The sequence below is a fragment of the Epinephelus fuscoguttatus genome, linkage group LG12 (genome assembly GCF_011397635.1).
Source record: "Epinephelus fuscoguttatus linkage group LG12, E.fuscoguttatus.final_Chr_v1".
Lineage (NCBI taxonomy): Eukaryota > Metazoa > Chordata > Actinopteri > Perciformes > Serranidae > Epinephelus > Epinephelus fuscoguttatus.
Window position 1 is genome coordinate 26,666,832 of NC_064763.1, and position 24,937 is coordinate 26,691,768.

At 41.8% G+C, this 24,937-nt stretch overlaps 1 protein-coding gene, 1 long non-coding RNA gene and 23 other non-coding genes across 30 annotated transcripts in view; 23 read left to right on the plus strand and 2 right to left on the minus strand.

Moving 5' to 3' along the window:
* Positions 1-1,075: 1,075 nt before the first annotated feature.
* LOC125898144 (cilia- and flagella-associated protein 54-like) overlaps positions 1,076-24,937 on the minus strand; it is a 46,704-nt gene continuing 22,842 nt past the window's right edge. For 4 of the 6 annotated variants that reach the window (XM_049591837.1, XM_049591835.1, XM_049591838.1 and 1 more), the window contains 8 exons: positions 24,746-24,909; positions 24,452-24,606; positions 24,234-24,357; positions 23,775-23,934; positions 23,197-23,354; positions 2,920-3,066; positions 2,703-2,814; positions 1,076-1,795 (listed from right to left, as the gene is read on the minus strand). In XM_049591837.1, the coding sequence (XP_049447794.1) occupies positions 1,707-1,795; positions 2,703-2,814; positions 2,920-3,066; positions 23,197-23,354; positions 23,775-23,934; positions 24,234-24,357; positions 24,452-24,606; positions 24,746-24,909 (1,109 nt within the window). In that variant the 3' untranslated portion in view covers positions 1,076-1,706. The remainder of the gene's footprint in view (positions 1,796-2,702; positions 2,815-2,919; positions 3,067-23,196; positions 23,355-23,774; positions 23,935-24,233; positions 24,358-24,451; positions 24,607-24,745; positions 24,910-24,937) is intronic. The other 2 variants (XM_049591836.1, XM_049591832.1) reach the window with 1 other exon arrangement.
* On the plus strand, positions 5,496-5,568 carry trnar-acg (transfer RNA arginine (anticodon ACG)). Its single transcript has one exon. It is a non-coding gene; the product is annotated as a tRNA-Arg (tRNA).
* On the minus strand, positions 5,802-21,314 carry LOC125898147 (uncharacterized). Its single transcript, XR_007450589.1, has 3 exons — positions 21,228-21,314; positions 7,682-7,862; positions 5,802-5,854 (listed from the first exon to the last, which is right to left on the minus strand). It is a non-coding gene; the product is annotated as an uncharacterized LOC125898147 (long non-coding RNA).
* Positions 7,323-7,395, plus strand: trnar-acg (transfer RNA arginine (anticodon ACG)). The gene has a single exon. It is a non-coding gene; the product is annotated as a tRNA-Arg (tRNA).
* On the plus strand, positions 8,260-8,332 carry trnar-acg (transfer RNA arginine (anticodon ACG)). Its single transcript has one exon. It is a non-coding gene; the product is annotated as a tRNA-Arg (tRNA).
* trnar-acg (transfer RNA arginine (anticodon ACG)) lies at positions 9,911-9,983 on the plus strand. Its single transcript has one exon. It is a non-coding gene; the product is annotated as a tRNA-Arg (tRNA).
* On the plus strand, positions 10,463-10,534 carry trnah-gug (transfer RNA histidin (anticodon GUG)). Its single transcript has one exon. It is a non-coding gene; the product is annotated as a tRNA-His (tRNA).
* On the plus strand, positions 10,741-10,813 carry trnar-acg (transfer RNA arginine (anticodon ACG)). The gene has a single exon. It is a non-coding gene; the product is annotated as a tRNA-Arg (tRNA).
* trnah-gug (transfer RNA histidin (anticodon GUG)) lies at positions 11,474-11,545 on the plus strand. Its single transcript has one exon. It is a non-coding gene; the product is annotated as a tRNA-His (tRNA).
* Positions 12,299-12,370, plus strand: trnah-gug (transfer RNA histidin (anticodon GUG)). The gene has a single exon. It is a non-coding gene; the product is annotated as a tRNA-His (tRNA).
* On the plus strand, positions 13,402-13,474 carry trnar-acg (transfer RNA arginine (anticodon ACG)). Its single transcript has one exon. It is a non-coding gene; the product is annotated as a tRNA-Arg (tRNA).
* On the plus strand, positions 14,781-14,852 carry trnah-gug (transfer RNA histidin (anticodon GUG)). Its single transcript has one exon. It is a non-coding gene; the product is annotated as a tRNA-His (tRNA).
* On the plus strand, positions 15,059-15,131 carry trnar-acg (transfer RNA arginine (anticodon ACG)). The gene has a single exon. It is a non-coding gene; the product is annotated as a tRNA-Arg (tRNA).
* Positions 15,611-15,682, plus strand: trnah-gug (transfer RNA histidin (anticodon GUG)). The gene has a single exon. It is a non-coding gene; the product is annotated as a tRNA-His (tRNA).
* Positions 16,443-16,514, plus strand: trnah-gug (transfer RNA histidin (anticodon GUG)). The gene has a single exon. It is a non-coding gene; the product is annotated as a tRNA-His (tRNA).
* trnah-gug (transfer RNA histidin (anticodon GUG)) lies at positions 17,272-17,343 on the plus strand. The gene has a single exon. It is a non-coding gene; the product is annotated as a tRNA-His (tRNA).
* On the plus strand, positions 17,550-17,622 carry trnar-acg (transfer RNA arginine (anticodon ACG)). Its single transcript has one exon. It is a non-coding gene; the product is annotated as a tRNA-Arg (tRNA).
* trnah-gug (transfer RNA histidin (anticodon GUG)) lies at positions 18,102-18,173 on the plus strand. The gene has a single exon. It is a non-coding gene; the product is annotated as a tRNA-His (tRNA).
* Positions 18,380-18,452, plus strand: trnar-acg (transfer RNA arginine (anticodon ACG)). The gene has a single exon. It is a non-coding gene; the product is annotated as a tRNA-Arg (tRNA).
* Positions 19,210-19,282, plus strand: trnar-acg (transfer RNA arginine (anticodon ACG)). Its single transcript has one exon. It is a non-coding gene; the product is annotated as a tRNA-Arg (tRNA).
* Positions 19,761-19,832, plus strand: trnah-gug (transfer RNA histidin (anticodon GUG)). Its single transcript has one exon. It is a non-coding gene; the product is annotated as a tRNA-His (tRNA).
* On the plus strand, positions 20,039-20,111 carry trnar-acg (transfer RNA arginine (anticodon ACG)). The gene has a single exon. It is a non-coding gene; the product is annotated as a tRNA-Arg (tRNA).
* Positions 20,869-20,941, plus strand: trnar-acg (transfer RNA arginine (anticodon ACG)). Its single transcript has one exon. It is a non-coding gene; the product is annotated as a tRNA-Arg (tRNA).
* On the plus strand, positions 21,696-21,768 carry trnar-acg (transfer RNA arginine (anticodon ACG)). Its single transcript has one exon. It is a non-coding gene; the product is annotated as a tRNA-Arg (tRNA).
* On the plus strand, positions 22,527-22,599 carry trnar-acg (transfer RNA arginine (anticodon ACG)). The gene has a single exon. It is a non-coding gene; the product is annotated as a tRNA-Arg (tRNA).

Here is a 24,937-nt window from a genome sequence, read left to right on the forward strand (position 1 = left end):
AGAATACAGTGATTTTGATCAAATATCACTATTTAAACTTAGTGGGGTTTTTTTTGTTTGTTTTTTTTAGGGAAGCATTTGCCCCCACATAATGTGTTCAAGGACTGTCAGAAATCTGAAAATCCAACATTAATTTCTGTTAGTACAGTTTCTGGCTATGAGAAATAGCGTCATTTTTTAAATAGTAAAATAATCTAAAATACAGCCATTTACAATTGGATGCCTCTCCCCTAAGTCAAAATTCCCAAACCAGCGCTTAAAAAATATTTGAAATGCCTTCCACTTTTTGCACCACCCCTTCCCTTCTCATAAGTAACGAACCATTCCTTAGTTAAGCCTGTCACACAATTATGGTTTTAGGTTTTTTTCATTATAAAGGTAGTCTAAATGTATTAGTGAAAAGCCACCATTCCTATATATTTAGTTCTTATAACCTTCTAATTTTATGTCATCAAGAAAGAAGCATTTTAGGCTTCAGGTACAATCAAATATGTGAACAAATATTCAGCTCCACCACCCAAGTTACGTAACCTGGAATTTGTTTCACAGATCTTTGATACAAGTATGAACACTAGATGGCAGCTAAACCCACTTTTGTTATGTTTTCTTGTACTGTGAATGGTTTGTTTGCATCATGATGCCTGTACACACAAGTGAAATACTAGACAGCACCTAGTAACACAATTTAAACTGACCTTTTGATCTTACCCATAAACACGTTAAGTGCCTTACTCTTAATAACATGATGTAGCCCATATAGACAGTTTCAGACAAAGGATTCCTTATCTGACAGGATAATGCTGGGCACCTAAACTTGACTAAAATCACAATACATTCACTAGTTTGGATCACTGTAGGTATATTAACATATCCCACATTTTCATCACTAACTTTGTGTTTGTCTTGTCAGAGTTGTTTGACTCCCATTCTGCACTTTAAATCCATCAAATGCGGTTTGCTCCTTCCTTAATGATCTGTATTAACAGAGATGTTTTTTCACAGTTTATCATGTAGTTGGGATTTTTTAATGTTGTGGCTCATCAGTGTTTTTTGGCCCAAATGTGTACATATTACAGAGGTCCTAGTTTCCATATATGCTGTTTAAGGGCAAGTTGAATTTGCCCTGCAGTTCAACAGGTATCTGCAGAGTTGTTTATTCCCAATTCCTATTCTCCCTTTGACTCTGTTTACTGCCAACTTGCAGGTAAACATGCTGTGTGACGAGAGAATGAAAAATATTAATATAAAAAAACTGCACACATGTATACAGAATCAACATATCATTTTAAACCCTGGACAATGAAAACTCACTGTAACTGTCTTAATCCATTTCACAACATACATTCAGTAACAACAACATTGTTCAGCCCATTAAACTAGAGTAACTAGGTCCATTTATTATTAGTATTTATTTAATCCTGCAAAATTACACATATCTGTTGTACATAGCATGTCAACAAATGCAGTGCTTCAATTCTTAATGCGTCGTTACACCAGGTTATACACAACAGTCTTGTTGTTTCTAACAAAACAAAAACCCCAGGAACAAAATCACAGACCATGCATGTGGACCTCTACCAACTTAAGCATCCAGCTATGTCTTTCAGTAAGGACAGGACTGAGACAGAGCTGTGCAAACTGCAACATAATATGTGTATAATTCTACTTTGGCTATCTGGCTGAGCATGGGTGTCTTGCAGGGAGAGTCACTGAGAGTCTCTCTCAATCTGGCCAGATTGGTGTGAACCTTTCCTGGATGTAGATTGTGATGACTGAGCAGAGGCAGAGGTGTGACCTGTGGAAGCAGTGCAAGATAGAGTAATCTAAGAGTAACTGGGTGTTAAATATATGCACTAAACATATTTTTGCTTTCCTAACAAAACTGTAGAGATGAAACAATTATTACAGTTATTGGAATCATCAAATGGTAGAAAATTAGCCATCTATGTTAGTAAACTGAATATCTTTGGGTGTTGGACTGTCTGTCAGATAGAACTTGACATTTGAAGACCTGGGCTCTGGGAAATGTGAAAGGCACTTGTCACAAGTTTCTGACATATTATAGGCCAAACAATTGCTCACTTAATCATAAGGTTAATCAGTCATGAAATAATTGTTATTTGGACATCACGATTGTCCTTGATGTATTTAATGTAAATCACTGATTTAAATCATGAGGCTGGAGTCCATGTACCATACCTTTGGGATGGAGTCAATTAGGAGATAATTTTTAAGATTTTAACTATCAGACCATGTTGATTGTGTTGTGTCTTTAGTGGCATGGCTCAATGGATGTCAGTGTTGGCTGGTCAGTCCATCAATTTGGTCCCGACTGAAATATCTCAACAACTACTGGACGGATTGCCATGGAATTATATCAATCCAGATGACTGTGGTGTTAAGTGGCCTTTTGTATTAAGTGCTAAGTAGCAATTGTTTGCATGCTAAGCATGAATGGTGAACATGGTAAAAATTACCTGTTAAATATCAACATGTTAATATCATAATAAGGAGGGCTATTAGTGTTAACAAGTTTATTGCAATGCTAATAAAGTTAAAACAGAGCACTTTAAAAAAAAAAAGAAAAAAAAAGAAAAAAAGAATTGTGTTAATCACATGCTGCTATTTTGTCCTTTTGATCCACCTTACTTACAGTGCAAACTAAATTAAAATATCACCTAAGATCTTAGAGTTTAAGCTACCAGTGGTCAGATCCAGTAAGTTCAGGTGAGGAAGGTAGATGTTGTTGGGTCCAGGAGGAGAGAAACTGATTTTTCCATCATCCACCACCACACTCTGACCAAAAACACACAGCTGAAAGAAATGGAGAAAGAGCTCTTAGCTTTGCCTATTTCTTACATACTGATTAGAACAAGTATATCTGTGTGTGTGTATGCACATGTTTGTGTGTTTGTGCACCTGCTTTATCAGTAATTTCTGTGTCAGTTTGAGAAGTGTGGTGCTCTGCACTCCTCTCAGGTCACTAAGCAGCAAAGTGGCCCGAGCCAGAGTCACACTGGATCCTGGTGGCATGCATGTCCGTCCTGACAGCAGGGTCACTGCCTCCTACTCACATGTATTCACAGACAGAACAGAGAGGCACTGAAATTACTTCAACCATTATATTGTCATATAATTGATTGCCACATCACAACTTTGGTTTACTCTTTAGAGATCAAAATCAAACTTTTTATACAGAACAGCACTTAAAAGAAAAAGCAAATCAAATACAAACTAAAACAGAGTTAAAAATGTATGAACATATCACGAAATAAATTTAAAGGCGCTGTATGTAAGAATGTGGCCAAAACGGTTACTGCACTCAAATTCAAAATACTGCTGCGAGTCGTGTCCGCCCCCCTACAGATTCGAGGTTGCTGGACAGCGGCGCGCTGGAGACTGATTTGTTTGCCCACGGGCAGCTGCCGTGGCAGGGCCGCGTCGCCGCGTCTTTGATCTTTGGTTTTCCACCGGACCGTTTGAGCAAGCCCAGCTTCTCTGCTGCTAACGCTGCTGCCAGGATACAGCTCATGAGGAGCCGGCTGCTAATGCTATGTACCGGGACACTGCTAATGCTGCTTGCCGTGCTGCTATAGCTCAGTCGTAACTTTAACTGATGCTGAGACTCTACTGACTGCGTGACTGGTAGACAGCGGTGGGTGGCGCAACAGGCCAAAACACAAATTCAAAACATAAACATGATTTGCGGACCGTAATTTTTTTTTTTAAATGCGAATATTCTGGCCGTACTATTGTTGTCGGTGAGATCAGTATGTTATATGAACATTATTCCTTAGTCTCTCTGACATATTAGGAGGATTTTATGACTATTTGCTTTAGATTTCTTACATATAGCTCCTTTAAGGAAATGAAACAATTGCTGTCCAGCCCCATAGGTTACAATTAAACCAGTCATTTAACCAGCATTCTCCACATTTGTTTCCAGAATGAAGGTCCATAATTATTTCCATGAAATGCTCTAAGAACCAAGCTACTGCCACAGCTTGCTCCATGTAACGCTGTTGTCACAATGCATCTAACTAGGGATCAGAAGAGTCTAAGATCAACTCCTGTGTAGCTAAAACTCACCTTTCTCATGTAAATAACCAGTAACGCACACCTGGAAACATCCAATTGATGGGTAAACAGCCTTTCAACATGTACTCAAAAGGGTCTTAACCACTGAGTTTCAGTTAGTCATGGACGGCATGACACACTGATGTTTTATCAAGTGTTTCCAGATAATTATCTACATTTAAAATAATTTGTCGCACATCATTTAAGAAAAGCCATACTAACAGAGTGCAAGACCATTTGAAATTCACAGCACTCAATGGACAATCAAAACAAAGAGGCTTTTAGTAAACCAGGCAGCCGTGATCATAAAGTGGTAAGTACTCTTGAATTGTGGCTGCAACAACCCTGTTTCTATTCCCGGTGACGGCATCAGTGTTAAGCTGTACTTCGTATATGTTGGTGCTCAACTTACTCTTACCTCTGCTTGATTTTTACATGGTTTAGAATCAAACCCCTTAAGCTAAAATCCTGCATGAGGCCCAAAACCTTTACCATTTTCCACACTTGTTTTCCAAACTTGTCCACCAAGTAAATGACAAAAGCTTACATGCAATACTGTGATAATGAAGCTCTTCCCAATTTTGCCTATATGTAGGTCTATCTTTTAACTCCTGCAATTTGATATGTTTTATTTTATTTTACTTCATTCCTGTTTTTCAGCTTGTGCAAACCTTGAACTCATAACCACATGTTCCTCATTTCCAAAATTCCTCATCAACATACCATCAAAAGAAAATTGCAACTGAAAAGAGCCACATGATGGGTAAATGGCCTTTCACCATGTGCTAAAACAAAGGGCTGTGAACCATTGACACTCACTCACAATGAATGACAAGTCTGTCTACAGATCAGAAGATTCTAGTTTCCACTGCTGGCTAGCTCATAGAAATCTTTAACCCGGAATCACTTGTTCCTCATTTCCAGCGTTCCTCATCTACATACTACATACCTACCTGTGAACCTCTGGGTGTTTCTCCATGTCAAGGCAAGTTCCTCAAACAAACAAATTTTAAGGATGCTACAATTTTCATAGGTCACACATCATTTAGAAAAAAAACCCAGACTGATAATATAGTAGCAAGGTTTGGATTCAGACTTCCAAACAGACAGTCATAACAAGGAGGCACTCAATAAACCAAGAGGCCGTGATCGTATAGAGGTTAGTACTCTGCGTTGTGGCCACAGCAACCCCGGTTCGAATCTGGTCACGGCATCAGTGTGAAGCTGTGCTTAATTCATGTTGTTGCTTAACTTACTCCAATCTGGTCACATGGTTTAGAATTGGACATCTCAAGCTAAGATCCTGCGTGACACCCCAAATCTTGACCAACATTTCCACACTTGGCCACCAAGGAAAGAACAAAAGCTTCCATGCAATACTGTGAGAAATGAGCTGTTCCCAAATGTGGCTCAAAGTAGGGCTAGTGGCGCAATGGATAACGCGTCTGACTACGGATCAGAAGATTCTAGGTTCGACTCCTGGCTAGCTCGTTGAAACCTTTAACTCATAACAATTTGTTCCTCATTTCCAATCATCCTCATCAACATACCATCAAAGGAAAACTGACAACTGGAAAGAGCCACATGATGGGTAAATGGCCTTTCACCATGTGCTAAAACAAAGGGCTGTGAACCATTGACACTCACTCACAATGAATGACAAGTCTGTCTACAGATCAGAAGATTCTAGTTTCCACTGCTGGCTAGCTCATAGAAACCTTTAACCCGGAATCACTTGTTCCTCATTTCCAGTGTTCCTCATCTACATACTACATACCTACCTGTGAACCTCTGGGTGTTTCTCCATGTCAAGGAAAGTTCCTCGAACAAACAAATTTTAACAAGTCTGTCTACAGATCAGAAGATTCTAGTTTCCACTGGTGGCTAGCTCATAGAAACCTTTAACCCGGAATCACTTGTTCCTCATTTCCAGCGTTCCTCATCTACATACTACATACCTACCTGTGAACCTCTGGGTGTTTCTCCATGTCAAGGCAAGTTCCTCAAACAAACAAATTTTAAGGATGCTACAATTTTCATAGGTCACACATCATTTAGAAAAAAACCCCATACTGATAAAATAGTAGCAAGGTTTGGATTCAGACAAACAGACAGTCATAACAAGGAGGACTTAATAAACCAAGAGGCCGTGATCGATAGAGGTTAGTACTCTGCGTTGTGCAGCAACCCGGTTCGAATCCGGGTCACGGCATCAGTGTGAAGCTGTGCTTAATTCATGTTGTTGCTTAACTTACTCCAATCCGGTCACATGGTTTAGAATTGGACATCTCAAGCTAAGATCCTGCATGATGCCCCAAATCCTGACCAACATTTTCCACACTTGGCCACCAAGGAAAGAACAAAAGCTTCCATGCAATACTGTGAGAAATGAGCTGTTCCCAAATGTGGCTCAAAGTATGGCTAGTGGCGCAATGGATAACGCGTCTGACTACGGATCAGAAGATTCTAGGTTCGACTCCTGGCTAGCTCGTTGAAACCTTTAACTCATAACAACTTGTTCCTCATTTCCAATCATCCTCATCAACATACCATCAAAGGAAAACTGACAACTGGAAAGAGCCACATGATGGGTAAATGGCCTTTCACCATGTGCTAAAACAAAGGGCTGTGAACCATTGACACTCACTCACAATGAATGACAAGTCTGTCTACAGATCAGAAGATTCTAGTTTCCACTGGTGGCTAGCTCATAGAAATCTTTAACCCGGAATCACTTGTTCCTCATTTCCAGCGTTCCTCATCTACATACTACATACCTACCTGTGAACCTCTGGGTGTTTCTCCATGTCAAGGCAAGTTCCTCAAACAAACAAATTTTAAGGATGCTACAATTTTCATAGGTCACACATCATTTAGAAAAAAACCCCATACTGATAAAATAGTAGCAAGGTTTGGATTCAGACTTCCAAACAGACAGTCATAACAAGGAGGCACTCAATAAACCAAGAGGCCGTGATCGTATAGAGGTTAGTACTCTGCGTTGTGGCCGCAGCAACCCCGGTTCGAACTGGTCACGGCATCAGTGTGAAGCTGTGCTTAATTCATGTTGTTGCTTAACTTACTCCAATCTGGTCACATGGTTTAGAATTGGACATCTCAAGCTAAGATCCTGCGTGACGCCCAAATCTTGACCAACATTTTCCACACTTGGCCACCAAGGAAAGAACAAAAGCTTCCATGCAATACTGTGAGAAATGAGCTGTTCCCAAATGTGGCTCAAAGTAGGGCTAGTGGCGCAATGGATAACGCGTCTGACTACGGATCAGAAGATTCTAGGTTCGACTCCTGGCTAGCTCGTTGAAACCTTTAACTCATAACAATTTGTTCCTCATTTCCAATCATCCTCATCAACATACCATCAAAGGAAAACTGACAACTGGAAAGAGCCACATGATGGGTAAATGGCCTTTCACCATGTGCTAAAACAAAGGGCTGTGAACCATTGACACTCACTCACAATGAATGACAAGTCTGTCTACAGATCAGAAGATTCTAGTTTCCACTGCTGGCTAGCTCATAGAAACCTTTAACCCGTAATCACTTGTTCCTCATTTCCAGTGTTCCTCATCTACATACTACACACCTACCTGTGAACCTCTGGGTGTTTCTAAATGTCAAGGAAAGTTCCTCGAACAAACAAATTTTAACAAGTCTGTCTACAGATCAGAAGATTCTAGTTTCCACTGGTGGCTAGCTCATAGAAATCTTTAACCCGGAATCACTTGTTCCTCATTTCCAGCGTTCCTCATCTACATACTACATACCTACCTGTGAACCTCTGGGTGTTTCTCCATGTCAAGGCAAGTTCCTCAAACAAACAAATTTTAAGGATGCTACAATTTTCATAGGTCACACATCATTTAGAAAAAAAACCCATACTGATAATATAGTAGCAAGGTTTGGATTCAGACTTCCAGTTAGTCAGTCATAACAAGGAGGCACTCAATAAACCAAGAGGCCGTGATCGTATAGAGGTTAGTACTCTGCGTTGTGGCCACAGCAACCCCGGTTCGAATCCGGGTCACGGCATCAGTGTGAAGCTGTGCTTAATTATGCCCCAAATCCTGACCAACATTTTCCACACTTGGCCACCAAGGAAAGAACAAAAGCTTCCATTCAATACTGTTATAAATGAGCTGTTCCCAATTGTGGCTCAAAGTAGGGCTAGTGGCGCAATGGATAACGCGTCTGACTACGGATCAGAAGATTCTAGGTTCGACTCCTGGCTAGCTCGTTGAAACCTTTAACTCATAACAACTTGTTCCTCATTTCCAATCATCCTCATCAACATACCATCAAAGGAAAACTGACAACTGGAAAGAGCCACATGATGGGTAAATGGCCTTTCACCATGTGCTAAAACAAAGGGCTGTGAACCATTGACACTCACTCACAATGAATGACAAGTCTGTCTACAGATCAGAAGATTCTAGTTTCCACTGCTGGCTAGCTCATAGAAACCTTTAACCCGGAATCACTTGTTCCTCATTTCCAGCGTTCCTCATCTACATACTACATACCTACCTGTGAACCTCTGGGTGTTTCTAAATGTCAAGGAAAGTTCCTCGAACAAACAAATTTTAAGGATGCTACAATTTTCAGAGGTCACACATCATTTAGAAAAAAACCCATACTGATAATATAGTAGCAAGGTTTGGATTCAGACTTCCAAACAGACAGTCATAACAAGGAGGCACTCAATAAACCAAGAGGCCGTGATCGTATAGAGGTTAGTACTCTGCGTTGTGGCCGCAACCCCGGTTCAAATCCGGGTCACGGCATCAGTGTGAAGCTGTGCTTAATTCATGTTGTTGCTTAACTTACTCCAATCTGGTCACATGGTTTAGAATTGGACATCTCAAGCTAAGATCCTGCGTGACACCCCAAATCTTGACCAACATTTCCACACTTGGCCACCAAGGAAAGAACAAAAGCTTCCATGCAATACTGTGAGAAATGAGCTGTTCCCAAATGTGGCTCAAAGTAGGGCTAGTGGCGCAATGGATAACGCGTCTGACTACGGATCAGAAGATTCTAGGTTCGACTCTGGCTAGCTCGTTGAAACCTTTAACTCATAACAACTTGTTCCTCATTTCCAATCATCCTCATCAACATACCATCAAAGGAAAACTGACAACTGGAAAGAGCCACATGATGGGTAAATGGCCTTTCACCATGTGCTAAAACAAAGGGCTGTGAACCATTGACACTCACTCACAATGAATGACAAGTCTGTCTACAGATCAGAAGATTCTAGTTTCCACTGCTGGCTAGCTCATAGAAACCTTTAACCCGAATCACTTGTTCCTCATTTCCAGTGTTCTCATCTACATACTACATACCTACCTGTGAACCTCTGGGTGTTTCTAAATGTCAAGGAAAGTTCCTCAAACAAACAAATTTTAAGGACGCTACAATTTTCAGAGGTCACACATCATTTAAAGAAAAAACCCATACTGATAATATAGTAGCAAGATTTGGATTCAGACTTCCAATTAGACAGTCATAACAAGGAGGCACTCAATAAACCAAGAGGCCGTGATCGTATAGAGGTTAGTACTCTGCGTTGTGGCCACAGCAACCCCGGTTCGAATCCGGGTCACGGCATCAGTGTGAAGCTGTGCTTAATTCATGTTGTTGCTTAACTTACTCCAATCTGCTCAAATGGTTTAGAATTGGACATCTCAAGCTAAGATCCTGCATGATGCCCCAAATCTGACCAACATTTTCCACACTTGGCCACCAAGGAAATAACAAAAGCTTCCATGCAATACTGTGAGAAATGAGCTGTTCCCAAATGTGGCTCAAAGTAGGGCTAGTGGCGCAATGGATAACGCGTCTGACTACGGATCAGAAGATTCTAGGTTCGACTCCTGGCTAGCTCGTTGAAATCTTTAACTCATAACAACTTGTTCCTCATTTCCAATCATCCTCATCAACATACCATCAAAGGAAAACTGACAACTGGAAAGAGCCACATGATGGGTAAATGGCCTTTCACCATGTGCTAAAACAAAGGGCTGTGAACCATTGACACTCACTCACAATGAATGACAAGTCTGTCTACAGATCAGAAGATTCTAGTTTCCACTGCTGGCTAGCTCATAGAAACCTTTAACCCGTAATTACTTGTTCCTCATTTCCAGTGTTCCTCATCTACATACTACATACCTACCTGTGAACCTCTGGGTTTTTCTCCATGTCAGGGAAAGTTCCTCAAACAAACAAATTTTAAGGATGCTACAATTTTCATAGGTCACACATCATTTAGAGAAAAAACCCATACTGATAATATAGTAGCAAGGTTTGGATTCAGACTTCCAAACAGACAGTCATAACAAGGAGGCACTCAATAAACCAAGAGGCCGTGATCGTATAGAGGTTAGTACTCTGCGTTGTGGCCGCAGCAACCCCGGTTCGAATCCGGGTCACGGCATCAGTGTGAAGCTGTGCTTAATTCATGTTGTTGCTTAACTTACTCCAATCTGGTCACATGGTTTAGAATTGGACATCTCAAGCTAAGATCCTGCGTGACGCCCCAAATCTTGACCAACATTTTCCACACTTGGCCACCAAGGAAAGAACAAAAGCTTCCATGCAATACTGTGAGAAATGAGCTGTTCCCAAATGTGGCTCAAAGTAGGGCTAGTGGCGCAATGGATAACGCGTCTGACTACGGATCAGAAGATTCTAGGTTCGACTCCTGGCTAGCTCGTTGAAACCTTTAACTCATAACAACTTGTTCCTCATTTCCAATCATCCTCATCAACATACCATCAAAGGAAAACTGACAACTGGAAAGAGCCACATGATGGGTAAATGGCCTTTCACCATGTGCTAAAACAAAGGGCTGTGAACCATTGACACTCACTCACAATGAATGACAAGTCTGTCTACAGATCAGAAGATTCTAGTTTCCACTGCTGGCTAGCTCATAGAACCCTTTAACCCGTAATCACTTGTTCCTCATTTCCAGTGTTCCTCATCTACATACTACATACCTACCTGTGAACCTCTGGGTGTTTCTAAATGTCAAGGAAAGTTCCTCGAACAAACAAATTTTAACAAGTCTGTCTACAGATCAGACGATTCTAGTTTCCACTGGTGGCTAGCTCATAGAAATCTTTAACCCGGAATCACTTGTTCCTCATTTCCAGCGTTCCTCATCTACATACTACATACCTACCTGTGAACCTCTGGGTGTTTCTAAATGTCAAGGAAAGTTCCTCGAACAAACAAATTTTAAGGATGCTACAATTTTCATAGGTCACACATCATTTAGAAAAAAAACCCATACTGATAATATAGTAGCAAGGTTTGGATTCAGACTTCCAATTAGACAGTCATAACAAGGAGGAACTTAATAAACCAAGAGGCCGTGATCGTATAGAGGTTAGTACTCTGCGTTGTGGCCGCAGCAACCCCGGTTCGAATCCGGGTCACGGCATCAGTGTGAAGCTGTGCTTAATTCATGTTGTTGCTTAACTTACTCCAATCCGGTCACATGGTTTAGAATTGGACATCTCAAGCTAAGATCCTGCATGATGCCCCAAATCCTGACCAACATTTTCCACACTTGGCCACCAAGGAAAGAACAAAAGCTTCCATGCAATACTGTGAGAAATGAGCTGTTCCCAAATGTGGCTCAAAGTAGGGCTAGTGGCGCAATGGATAATGCGTCTGACTACGGATCAGAAGATTCTTGGTTCGACTCCTGGCTAGCTCGTTGAAACCTTTAACTCATAACAACTTGTTCCTCATTTCCAATCATCCTCATCAACATACCATCAAAGGAAAACTGACAACTGGAAAGAGCCACATGATGGGTAAATGGCCTTTCACCATGTGCTAAAACAAAGGGCTGTGAACCATTGACACTCACAATGAATGACAAGTCTGTCTACAGATCAGAAGATTCTAGTTTCCACTGCTGGCTAGCTCATAGAAACCTTTAACCCGTAATCACTTGTTCCTCATTTCCAGTGTTCCTCATCTACATACTACATACCTACCTGTGAACCTCTGGGTTTTTCTCCATGTCAAGGAAAGTTCCTCAAACAAACAAATTTTAAGGATGCTACAATTTTCAGAGGTCACACATCATTTAAAGAAAAAACCATACTGATAATATAGTAGCAAGGTTTGGATTCAGACTTCCAAACAGACAGTCATAACAAGGAGGCACTCAATAAACCAAGAGGCCGTGATCGTATAGAGGTTAGTACTCTGCGTTGTGGCCGCAGCAACCCCGGTTCGAATCCGGGTCACGGCATCAGTGTGAAGCTGTGCTTAATTCATGTTGTTGCTTAACTTACTCCAATCCGGTCACATGGTTTAGAATTGGACATCTCAAGCTAAGATCCTGCGTGATGCCCCAAATCTTGACCAACATTTTCCACACTTGGCCACCAAGGAAAGAACAAAAGCTTCCATGCAATACTGTGAGAAATGAGCTGTTCCCAAATGTGGCTCAAAATAGGGCTAGTGGCACAATGGATAACGCGTCTGACGACGGATCAGAAGATTCTAGGTTCGACTCCTGGCTAGCTCGTTGAAACTTTCAACTCATAACAACTTGTTCCTCATTTCCAATCATCCTCATCAACATACCATCAAAGGAAAACTGACAACTGGAAAGAGCCACATGATGGGTAAATGGCCTTTCACCATGTGCTAAAACAAAGGGCTGTGAACCATTGACACTCACTCACAATGAATGACAAGTCTGTCTACAGATCAGAAGATTCTAGTTTCCACTGCTGGCTAGCTCATAGAAACCTTTAACCCGGAATCACTTGTTCCTCATTTCCAGTGTTCCTCATCTACATACTACATACCTACCTGTGAACCTCTGGGTTTTTCTCCATGTCAAGGAAAGTTCCTCAAACAAACAAATTTTAAGGATGCTACAATTTTCAGAGGTCACACATCATTTAAAGAAAAAAACCATACTGATAATATAGTAGCAAGGTTTGGATTCAGACTTCCAAACAGACAGTCATAACAAGGAGGCACTCAATAAACCAAGAGGCCGTGATCGTATAGAGGTTAGTACTCTGCGTTGTGGCGCAGCAACCCCGGTTCGAATCGGGTCACGGCATCAGTGTGAAGCTGTGCTTAATTCATGTTGTTGCTTAACTTACTCCAATGGTCACATGGTTTAGAATTGGACATCTCAAGCTAAGATCCTGCGTGATGCCCAAATCTTGACCAACATTTTCCACACTTGGCCACCAAGGAAAGAACAAAAGCTTCCATGCAATACTGTGAGAAATGAGCTGTTCCCAAATGGGGCTCAAAGTAGGGCTAGTGGCGCAATGGATAACGCGTCTGACTACGGATCAGAAGATTCTAGGTTCGACTCCTGGCTAGCTCGTTGAAACCTTTAACTCATAACAACTTGTTCCTCATTTCCAATCATCCTCATCAACATACCATCAAAGGAAAACTGACAACTGGAAAGAGCCACATGATGGATAAATGGCCTTTCACCATGTGCTAAAACAAAGGGCTGTGAACCATTGACACTCACTCACAATGAATGACAAGTCTGTCTACAGATCAGAAGATTCTAGTTTCCACTGCTGGCTAGCTCATAGAAACCTTTAACCCGAATCACTTGTTCCTCATTTCCAGTGTTCCTCATCTACATACTACAGACCTACCTGTGAACCTCTGGGTTTTTCTCCATGTCAAGGAAAGTTCCTCAAACAAACAAATTTTAAGGATGCTACAATTTTCAGAGGTCACACATCATTTAAAGAAAAAACCCATACTGATAATATAGTAGCAAGGTTTGGATTCAGAACTCCAAACAGACAGTCATAACAAGGAGGCACTCAATAAACCAAGAGGCCGTGATCGTATAGAGGTTAGTACTCTGCGTTGTGGCGCAGCAACCCCGGTTCGAATCCGGGTCACGGCATCAGTGTGAAGCTGTGCTTAATTCATGTTGTTGCTTAACTTACTCCAATCTGGTCACATGGTTTAGAATTGGACATCTCAAGCTAAGATCCTGCGTGACGCCCCAAATCTTGACCAACATTTTCCACACTTGGCCACCAAGGAAAGAACAAAAGCTTCCATGCAATACTGTGAGAAATGAGCTGTTCCCAAATGTGGCTCAAAGTAGGGCTAGTGGCGCAATGGATAACGCGTCTGACTACGGATCAGAAGATTCTAGGTTCGACTCTGGCTAGCTCGTTGAAACCTTTAACTCATAACAACTTGTTCCTCATTTCCAATCATCCTCATCAACATACCATCAAAGGAAAACTGACAACTGGAAAGAGCCACATGATGGGTAAATGGCCTTTCACCATGTGCTAAAACAAAGGGCTGTGAACCATTGACACTCACTCACAATGAATGACAAGTCTGTCTACAGATCAGAAGATTCTAGTTTCCACTGCTGGCTAGCTCATAGAAACCTTTAACCCGGAATCACTTGTTCCTCATTTCCAGTGTTCCTCATCTACATACTACATACCTACCTGTGAACCTCTGGGTTTTTCTCCATGTCAGGGAAAGTTCCTCAAACAAACAAATTTTAAGGATGCTACAATTTTCAGAGGTCACACATCATTTAGAGAAAACACCCATACTGATAATATAGTAGCAAGGTTTGGATTCAGACTTCCAAACAGACAGTCATAACAAGGAGGCACTCAATAAACCAAGAGGCCGTGATCGTATAGAGGTTAGTACTCTGCGTTGTGGCCGCAGCAACCCCGGTTCGAATCCGGGTCACGGCATCAGTGTGAAGCTGTGCTTAATTCATGTTGTTGCTTAACTTACTCCAATCTGGTCACATGGTTTAGAATTGGACATCTCAAGCTAAGATCCTGCGTGATGCCCCAAATCTTGACCAACATTTTCCACACTTGGCCACCAAGGAAAGAACAAAAGCTTCCATGCAATACTGTGAGAAATGAGCTGTTCCCAAATGTGGCTCAAAGTAGGGCTAGTGGCGCAATGGATAACGCGTCTGACTACGGATCAGAAGATTCTAGGTTCGACTCCTGGCTAGCTCGTTGAAACCTTTAACTCATAACAACTTGTTCCTCATTTCCAATCATCCTCATCAACATACCATCAAAGGAAAACTGACAACTGGAAAGAGCCACATGATGGGTAAATGGCCTTTCACCATGTGCTAAAACAAAGGGCTGTGAACCATTGACACTCACTCACAATGAATGACAAGTCTGTCTACAGATCAGAAGATTCTAGTTTCCACTGCTGGCTAGCTCATAGAAACCTTTAACCCGTAATCACTTGTTCCTCATTTCCAGTGTTCCTCATCTACATACTACATACCTACCTGTGAACCTCTGGGTTTTTCTCCATGTCAAGGAAAGTTCCTCAAACAAACAAATTTTAAGGATGCTACAATTTTCAGAGGTCACACATCATTTAAAGAAAAAACCCATACTGATAATATAGTAGCAAGGTTTGGATTCAGACCTCCAAACAGACAGTCATAACAAGGAGGCACTCAATAAACCAGGAGGCCGTGATCGTATAGAGGTTAGTACTCTGCGTTGTGGCCGCAGCAACCCCGGTTCGAATCCGGGTCACGGCATCAGTGTGAAGCTGTGCTTAATTCATGTTGTTGCTTAACTTACTCCAATCTGGTCACATGGTTTAGAATTGGACATCTCAAGCTAAGATCCTGCGTGACACCCCAAATCTTGACCAACATTTTCCACACTTGGCCACCAAGGACAGACCAAAAGCTTCCAGGCAATACTGTGAGAAAGGAGCGGTTCCCACAGGTGGCTCAAAGTAGGGCGCGTGGCGCACTGGATAACGCGCGTCTGACTACGGATCAGAAGATTCTAGGTTCGACTCCTGGCTAGCTCGTTGAAACCTTGAACTCATAACAACTTGTTCCTCATTTCCAATCATCCTCATCAACATACCATCAAAGGAAAACTGACAACTGGAAAGAGCCACATGATGGGTAAATGGCCTTTCACCATGTGCTAAAACAAAGGGCTGTGAACCATTGACACTCACTCACAATGAATGACAAGTCTGTCTACAGATCAGAAGATTCTAGTTTCCACTGCTGGCTAGCTCATAGAAACCTTTAACCCGTAATCACTTGTTCCTCATTTCCAGTGTTCCTCATCTACATACTACATACCTACCTGTGAACCTCTGGGTTTTTCTCCATGTCAAGGAAAGTTCCTCAAACAAACAAATTTTAAGGATGCTACAATTTTCAGAGGTCACACATCATTTAAAGAAAAAACCCATACTGATAATATAGTAGCAAGGTTTGGATTCAGACTTCCAAACAGACAGTCATAACAAGGAGGCACTCAATAAACCAAGAGGCCGTGATCGTATAGAGGTTAGTACTCTGCGTTGTGGCCGCAGCAACCCCGGTTCGAATCCGGGTCACGGCATCAGTGTGAAGCTGTGCTTAATTCATGTTGTTGCTTAAATTAATCCAATCTGGTAACATGGTTTTGAATTGGACATCTCAAGCTAAGATCCTGCGTGAGCCCCAAATCTTGACCAACATTTTCCACACTTGGCCACCAAGGAAAGAACAAAAGCTTCCATGCAATACTGTGATAAATGAGCTGTTCCCAACTGTGGCTAAAACTAGTGCTAGGTGCGCAATGGATAACTCGTCTGTCTACGGATCAGAAGATTCTAGGTTCGACTCCTGGCTAGCTCGTTGAAACCTTTAACTCATAACAATTTGTTCCTCATTTCCAATCATCCTCATCAACATACCATCAAAGGAAAACTGACAACTGGAAAGAGCCACATGATGGATAAATGGCCTTTCACCATGTGCTAAAACAAAGGGCTGTGAACCATTGACACTCACTCACAATGAATGACAAGTCTGTCTACAGATCAGAAGATTCTAGTTTCCACTGCTGGCTAGCTCATAGAAACCTTTAACCCGTAATCACTTGTTCCTCATTTCCAGTGTTCCTCATCTACATACTACATACCTACCTGTGAACCTCTGGGTTTTTCTCCATGTCAAGGAAAGTTCCTCAAACAAACAAATTTTAAGGATGCTACAATTTTCAGAGGTCACACATCATTTAAAGAAAAAACCCATACTGATAATATAGTAGCAAGGTTTGGATTCAGACTTCCAAACAGACAGTCATAACAAGGAGGCACTCAATAAACCAAGAGGCCGTGATCGTATAGAGGTTAGTACTCTGCGTTGTGGCCGCAGCAACCCCGGTTCGAATCCGGGTCACGGCATCAGTGTGAAGCTGTGCTTAATTCATGTTGTTGCTTAACTTACTCCAATCTGGTCACATGGTTTAGAATTGGACATCTCAAGCTAAGATCCTGCGTGACGCCCCAAATCTTGACCAACATTTTCCCCATTTGGCCACCAAGGAAAGAACAAAAGCTTCCATGCAATACTGTGAGAAATGAGCTGTTCCCAAATGTGGCTCAAAGTAGGGCTAGTGGCGCAATGGATAACGCGTCTGACTACGGATCAGAAGATTCTAGGTTCGACTCCTGGCTAGCTCGTTGAAATCTTTAACTCATAACAACTTGTTCCTCATTTCCAATCATCCTCATCAACATACCATCAAAGGAAAACTGACAACTGGAAAGAGCCACATGATGGATAAATGGCCTTTCACCATGTGCTAAAACAAAGGGCTGTGAACCATTGACACTCACTCACAATGAATGACAAGTCTGTCTACAGATCAGAAGATTCTAGTTTCCACTGCTGGCTAGCTCATAGAAACCTTTAACCCGTAATCACTTGTTCCTCATTTCCAGTGTTCCTCATCTACATACTACATACCTACCTGTGAACCTCTGGGTTTTTCTCCATGTCAAGGAAAGTTCCTCAAACAAACAAATTTTAAGGATGCTACAATTTTCAGAGGTCACACATCATTTAAAGAAAAAACCCATACTGATAATATAGTAGCAAGGTTTGGATTCAGACTTCCAATTAGACAGTCATAACAAGGAGGCACTCAATAAACCAAGAGGCCGTGATCGTATAGAGGTTAGTACTCTGCGTTGTGGCCGCAGCAACCCCGGTTCGAATCCGGGTCACGGCATCAGTGTGAAGCTGTGCTTAATTCATGTTGTTGCTTAACTTACTCCAATCTGCTCAAATGGTTTAGAATTGGACATCTCAAGCTAAGATCCTGCGTGACGCCCCAAATCTTGACCAACATTTTCCACACTTGGCCACCAAGGAAAGAACAAAAGCTTCCATGCAATACTGTGAGAAATGAGCTGTTCCCAAATGTGGCTCAAAGTAGGGCTAGTGGCGCAATGGATAATGCGTCTGACTACGGATCAGAAGATTCTAGGTTCGACTCCTGGCTAGCTCGTTGAAATCTTTAACTCATAACAACTTGTTCCTCATTTCCAATCATCCTCATCAACATACCATCAAAGGAAAACTGACAACTGGAAAGAGCCACATGATGGGTAAATGGCCTTTCACCATGTGCTAAAACAAAGGGCTGTGAACCATTGACACTCACTCACAATGAATGACAAGTCTGTCTACAGATCAGAAGATTCTAGTTTCCACTGCTGGCTAGCTCATAGAAACCTTTAACCCGTAATCACTTGTTCCTCATTTCCAGTGTTCCTCATCTACATACTACATACCTACCTGTGAACCTCTGGGTGTTTCTAAATGTCAAGGAAAGTTCCTCAAACAAACAAATTTTAAGGATGCTACAATTTTCAGAGGTCACACATCATTTAGAAAAAAACCCCATACTGATAATATAGTAGCAAGGTTTGGATTCAGACTTCCAATTAGACAGTCATAACAAGGAGGCACTCAATAAACCAAGAGGCCGTGATCGTATAGAGGTTAGTACTCTGCATTGTGGCTGCAGCAACCCCGCTTCGAATCCGGGTCACGGCATCAGTGTGAAGCTGTGCTTAATTCATGTTGTTGCTTAACTTACTCCAATCTGGTCACATGGTTTAGAATTGGACATCTCAAGCTAAGATCCTGCGTGACGCCCCAAATCTTGACCAACATTTTCCACACTTGGCCACCAAGGAAAGAACAAAAGCTTCCATGCAATACTGTGAGAAATGAGCTGTTCCCAAATGTGGCTCAAAGTAGGGCTAGTGGCGCAATGGATAACGCGTCTGACTACGGATCAGAAGATTCTAGGTTCGACTCCTGGCTAGCTCGTTGAAACCTTTAACTCATAACAACTTGTTCCTCATTTCCAATCATCCTCATCAACATACCATCAAAGGAAAACTGACAACTGGAAAGAGCCACATGATGGATAAATGGCCTTTCACCATGTGCTAAAACAAAGGGCTGTGAACCATTGACACTCACTCACAATGAATGACAAGTCTGTCTACAGATCAGAAGATTCTAGTTTCCACTGCTGGCTAGCTCATAGAAACCTTTAACCCGTAATCACTTGTTCCTCATTTCCAGTGTTCCTCATCTACATACTACACACCTACCTGTGAACCTCTGGGTTTTCTCCATGTCAAGGAAAGTTCCTCAAACAAACAAATTTTAAGGATGCTACAATTTTCAGAGGTCACACATCATTTAAAGAAAAAACCCATACTGATAATATAGTAGCAAGGTTTGGATTCAGACTTCCAATTAGACAGTCATAACAAGGAGGCACTCAATAAACCAAGAGGCCGTGATCGTATAGAGGTTAGTACTCTGCGTTGTGGCCGCAGCAACCCCGGTTCGAATCCGGGTCACGGCATCAGTGTGATGCTGTGCTTATTTCATGTTGTTGGTTAAGTTACTCCTTTCTGGTCACTTGGTTTAGAATTGTACTTCTCAAGCTAAGATCCTGCGTGACACCCCAAATCCTGACCAACATTTTCCACACTTGGCCACCAAGGAAAGAACAAAAGCTTCCATGCAATACTGTGAGAAATGAGCTGTTCCCAAATGTGGCTCAAAGTAGGGCTAGTGGCGCAATGGATAACGCGTCTGACTACGGATCAGAAGATTCTAGGTTCGACTCCTGGCTAGCTCGTTGAAACCTTTAACTCATAACAACTTGTTCCTCATTTCCAATCATCCTCATCAACATACCATCAAAGGAAAACTGACAACTGGAAAGAGCCACATGATGGGTAAATGGCCTTTCACCATGTGCTAAAACAAAGGGCTGTGAACCATTGACACTCACTCACAATGAATGACAAGTCTGTCTACAGATCAGAAGATTCTAGTTTCCACTGCTGGCTAGCTCATAGAAACCTTTAACCCGGAATCACTTGTTCCTCATTTCCAGTGTTCCTCATCTACATACTACATACCTACCTGTGAACCTCTGGGTGTTTCTAAATGTCAAGGAAAGTTCCTCAAACAAACAAATTTTAAGGATGCTACAATTTTCATAGGTCACACATCATTTAGAAAAAAAACCCATACTGATAATATAGTAGCAAGGTTTGGATTCAGACTTCCAATTAGACAGTCATAACAAGGAGGCACTCACTAAACCAAGAGGCCGTGATCGTATAGAGGTTAGTACTCTGCGTTGTGGCCGCAGCAACCCCGGTTCGAACTGGGTCACGGCATCAGTGTGAAGCTGTGCTTAATTCATGTTGCTTAACTTACTCCAATCTGGTCACATGGTTTAGAATTGGACATCTCAAGCTAAGATCCTGCGTGATGATGCCCCAAATCCTTGACCAACATTTTCCACACTTGTCCACCAAGTAAAGAACAAAAGCTTCCATGCAATACTGTGAGAAATGAGCTGTTCCCAAATGTGGCTCAAAGTAGGGCTAGTGGCGCAATGGATAACGCGTCTGACTACGGATCAGAAGATTCTAGGTTCGACTCCTGGCTAGCTCGTTGAAACCTTTAACTCATAACAACTTGTTCCTCATTTCCAATCATCCTCATCAACATACCATCAAAGGAAAACTGACAACTGGAAAGAGCCACATGATGGGTAAATGGCCTTTCACCATGTGCTAAAACAAAGGGCTGTGAACCATTGACACTCACTCACAATGAATGACAAGTCTGTCTACAGATCAGAAGATTCTAGTTTCCACTGCTGGCTAGCTCATAGAAACCTTTAACCCGTAATCACTTGTTCCTCATTTCCAGTGTTCCTCATCTACATACTACATACCTACCTGTGAACCTCTGGGTGTTTCTAAATGTCAAGGAAAGTTCCTCGAACAAACAAATTTTAAGGATGCTACAATTTTCATAGGTCACACATCATTTAGAAAAAAAACCCATACTGATAATATAGTAGCAGGGTTTGGATTCAGACTTCCAAACAGACAGTCATAACAAGGAGGCACTCAATAAACCAAGAGGCCGTGATCGTATAGAGGTTAGTACTCTGCGTTGTGGCAGCAACCCCGGTTCGAATCCGTGTCACGGCATCAGTGTGAAGCTGTGCTTAATTCATGTTGTTGCTTAACTTACTCCAATCCGGTCACATGGTTTAGAATTGGACATCTCAAGCTAAGATCCTGCATGATGCCCCAAATCCTGACCAACATTTTCCACACTTGGCCACCAAGGAAAGAACAAAAGCTTCCATGCAATACTGTGAGAAATGAGCTGTTCCCAAATGTGGCTCAAAGTAGGGCTAGTGGCGCAATGGATAACGCGTCTGACTACGGATCAGAAGATTCTAGGTTCGACTCCTGGCTAGCTCATTGAAATCTTTAACTCATAACAACTTGTTCCTCATTTCCAATCATCCTCATCAACATACCATCAAAGGAAAACTGACAACTGGAAAGAGCCACATGATGGGTAAATGGCCTTTCACCATGTGCTAAAACAAAGGGCTGTGAACCATTGACACTCACTCACAATGAATGACAAGTCTGTCTACAGATCAGAAGATTCTAGTTTCCACTGCTGGCTAGCTCATAGAAACCTTTAACCCGTAATCACTTGTTCCTCATTTCCAGTGTTCCTCATCTACATACTACATACCTACCTGTGAACCTCTGGGTGTTTCTAAATGTCAAGGAAAGTTCCTCAAACAAACAAATTTTAAGGATGCTACAATTTTCAGAGGTCACACATCATTTAAAGAAAAAACCCATACTGATAATATAGTAGCAAGGTTTGGATTCAGACCTCCAAACAGACAGTCATAACAAGGAGGCACTCAATAAACCAAGAGGCCGTGATCGTATAGAGGTTAGTACTCTGCGTTGTGGCCGCAGCAACCCCGGTTCGAATCCGGGTCCGCGGCATCAGTGTGAAGCTGTGCTTAATTCATGTTGTTGCTTAACTTACTCCAATCTGGTCACATGGTTTAGAATTGGACATCTCAAGCTAAGATCCTGCGTGACGCCCCAAATCTTGACCAACATTTTCCACACTTGGCCACCAAGGAAAGAACAAAAGCTTCCATGCAATACTGTGAGAAATGAGCTGTTCCCAAATGTGGCTCAAAGTAGGGCTAGTGGCGCAATGGATAACGCGTCTAACTACGGATCAGAAGATTCTAGGTTCGACTCCTGGCTAGCTCATTGAAATCTTTAGCTCATAACAACTTGTTCCTCATTTCCAATCATCCTTATCAACATACCATCAAAGGAAAACTGACAACTGGAAAGAGCCACATGATGGATAAATGGCCTTTCACCATGTGCTAAAACAAAGGGCTGTGAACCATTGACACTCACTCACAATGAATGACAAGTCTGTCTACAGATCAGAAGATTCTAGTTTCCACTGCTGGCTAGCTCATAGAAACCTTTAACCCGTAATCACTTGTTCCTCATTTCCAGTGTTCCTCATCTACATACTACATACCTACCTGTGAACCTCTGGGTGTTTCTCAATGTAAAGGAAGGCTCCTCAAACTAACAAATTTCAAGAATGCTACAATTTTCACAGGTCACACATCATTTAGAAAAAACTCATACTGACATGTTAGTGTTCTTTTTCTTTCCCCTTTTGTGTAACTTGCTCATCATCTTTTTCCTTTAAACGAAAATTTGTCCCTGAACGGGTGTAAAAAGGCAACTACTGGTATCAAGTGTTGAACAACAACAAAGGAGGACAAATCTTTGTTTGAAAATAAAAAGTGACAAAAAAGGGTCTCTGTGCCTGTGTGTTGGTACCTGCAGCATTGCCATGCTGTCATCAGGCTTGCCTCTCTGTGCTTCCAGTTCTGCACCTTCGACCATCAAAAGGGCTTGAATATCCAGTTCTCCCCATCGTGCACATTCATGAAGACCCTCCTGCAACACCTGAGCTGCCTCCTCATTGATGTTCTTCCCTTGAAAATACAATCACGTTTGTCACACAGAGAGACTAAATATGCAATATTCAAAATCATATCACTAACCTATATGCAGCTAATGAAGTCTCTGGTTTTTTGTTTCATTAGTTAGCCATTTGACGTTACTGTAAACCCTTCGCTTTTTAATACTCTAATACTGTACTCAAATATTCTGGTAACACTGGGCACTCTGGGCATAATATACCAAACCTTGTTATGTGAAACAATGTAATGAAATAACGTAAAGTAGTCCTCCACGTATTTTTCAAGTGTACACCCAGTGCCAGTTTGCATATTAGGAAAATGTGTCTAACCCTTGTTTTCACATTTGTAATCCTTGTGACATTAGTCCAACTGTTTAAAACATACAATACATAAATCAGAAAAAAGTGAGAGCAGCACAAAGCATGATCAGACCTGAGACAAGAGCAGCAGCACCAGGGATTTGTGCAGCCAGGCTGCGGACCAGAGCCAGGCGGCACTGCAGCCACAGAGGAATTCCAATTCTCTCACCGGCCTCAACTGCTCTGGGACAGTCTCCATGAAAGGGGTTTGAAAAACCACAATCTTTAGTACCCTGTAGACAGGATATTACACATATTACCAAATGCATATTCATAAACCATGTACAATAAATCTCTATTCTACTGCCCCAGTTATGTTCATATTTCACATTAAATGAAAAAAGGTGACATTATCACATTTTGGCACTTTCAGATTGGTTTCTGCAGTTTCAATACATGTTCTACTTTTGGTTGTAATGTCGTCATGTTCTGTAATGCTGACAACACAATACACAGATAGGGATTTCATATGCTTGGATTTTGTTCCAAAAACAACTATTTAATTCTGCATCTATCTATACAAACATCCTACTCGTTCACTTCCAGTCCGGGCATGTAGGACCTCAGATGCAGGTTTCTGAGCGCCAGGTAAGATTCCTCTCATGATTACAGGAGACGTCTCCATCAGCACCAAGGATGAAATTGCCGTCTCAGAACTAAAGGAGGATGATAAAATAGTTAGGATGGTCAGGACATACAGACATGAGCATGTTAATACACGCACAGCACACATGAATAAGGCCAACGTACCTAAGTGCAGCACGTCCTTGTTGCAGGTATAGGTCTGCCTTTAGAAGATTGGACTCTATCACCAGTTCTAGGTTAACCACTTCATTACAGGACTGAGAAGTGAGCTGCTGAGAAATTGAGTGCAACAAGGAGGATGCTCCTTCTAGCAAAATGAACTACATCAGAGGAAATGACAGAAAGTCAACATAAAAAAGTTAGAATCAACAGTAAGAATAAAACAACTCAATGCTGATATTACAGTTAGTGGCAAGCCCATGAAGTAAAGATGTATTGAAAAATCCAAATAAATATTACCTTTATCCTTTCTGCTGTGAGCTTCTCCTCTGTATCAAAGGTCAACACTTTTGGCTTTTCTGTCTGTAGACAGGAGCCCTCAGTGTCCAGCCTGTCCTGTTCATGGGGTTCTGAGTCCACCAGACAAGTTGTTGAGCTGGCACAAGCTTCTCCTTCAGCATCATCTGAAAGACATTGAAAGAACAAAGCGAA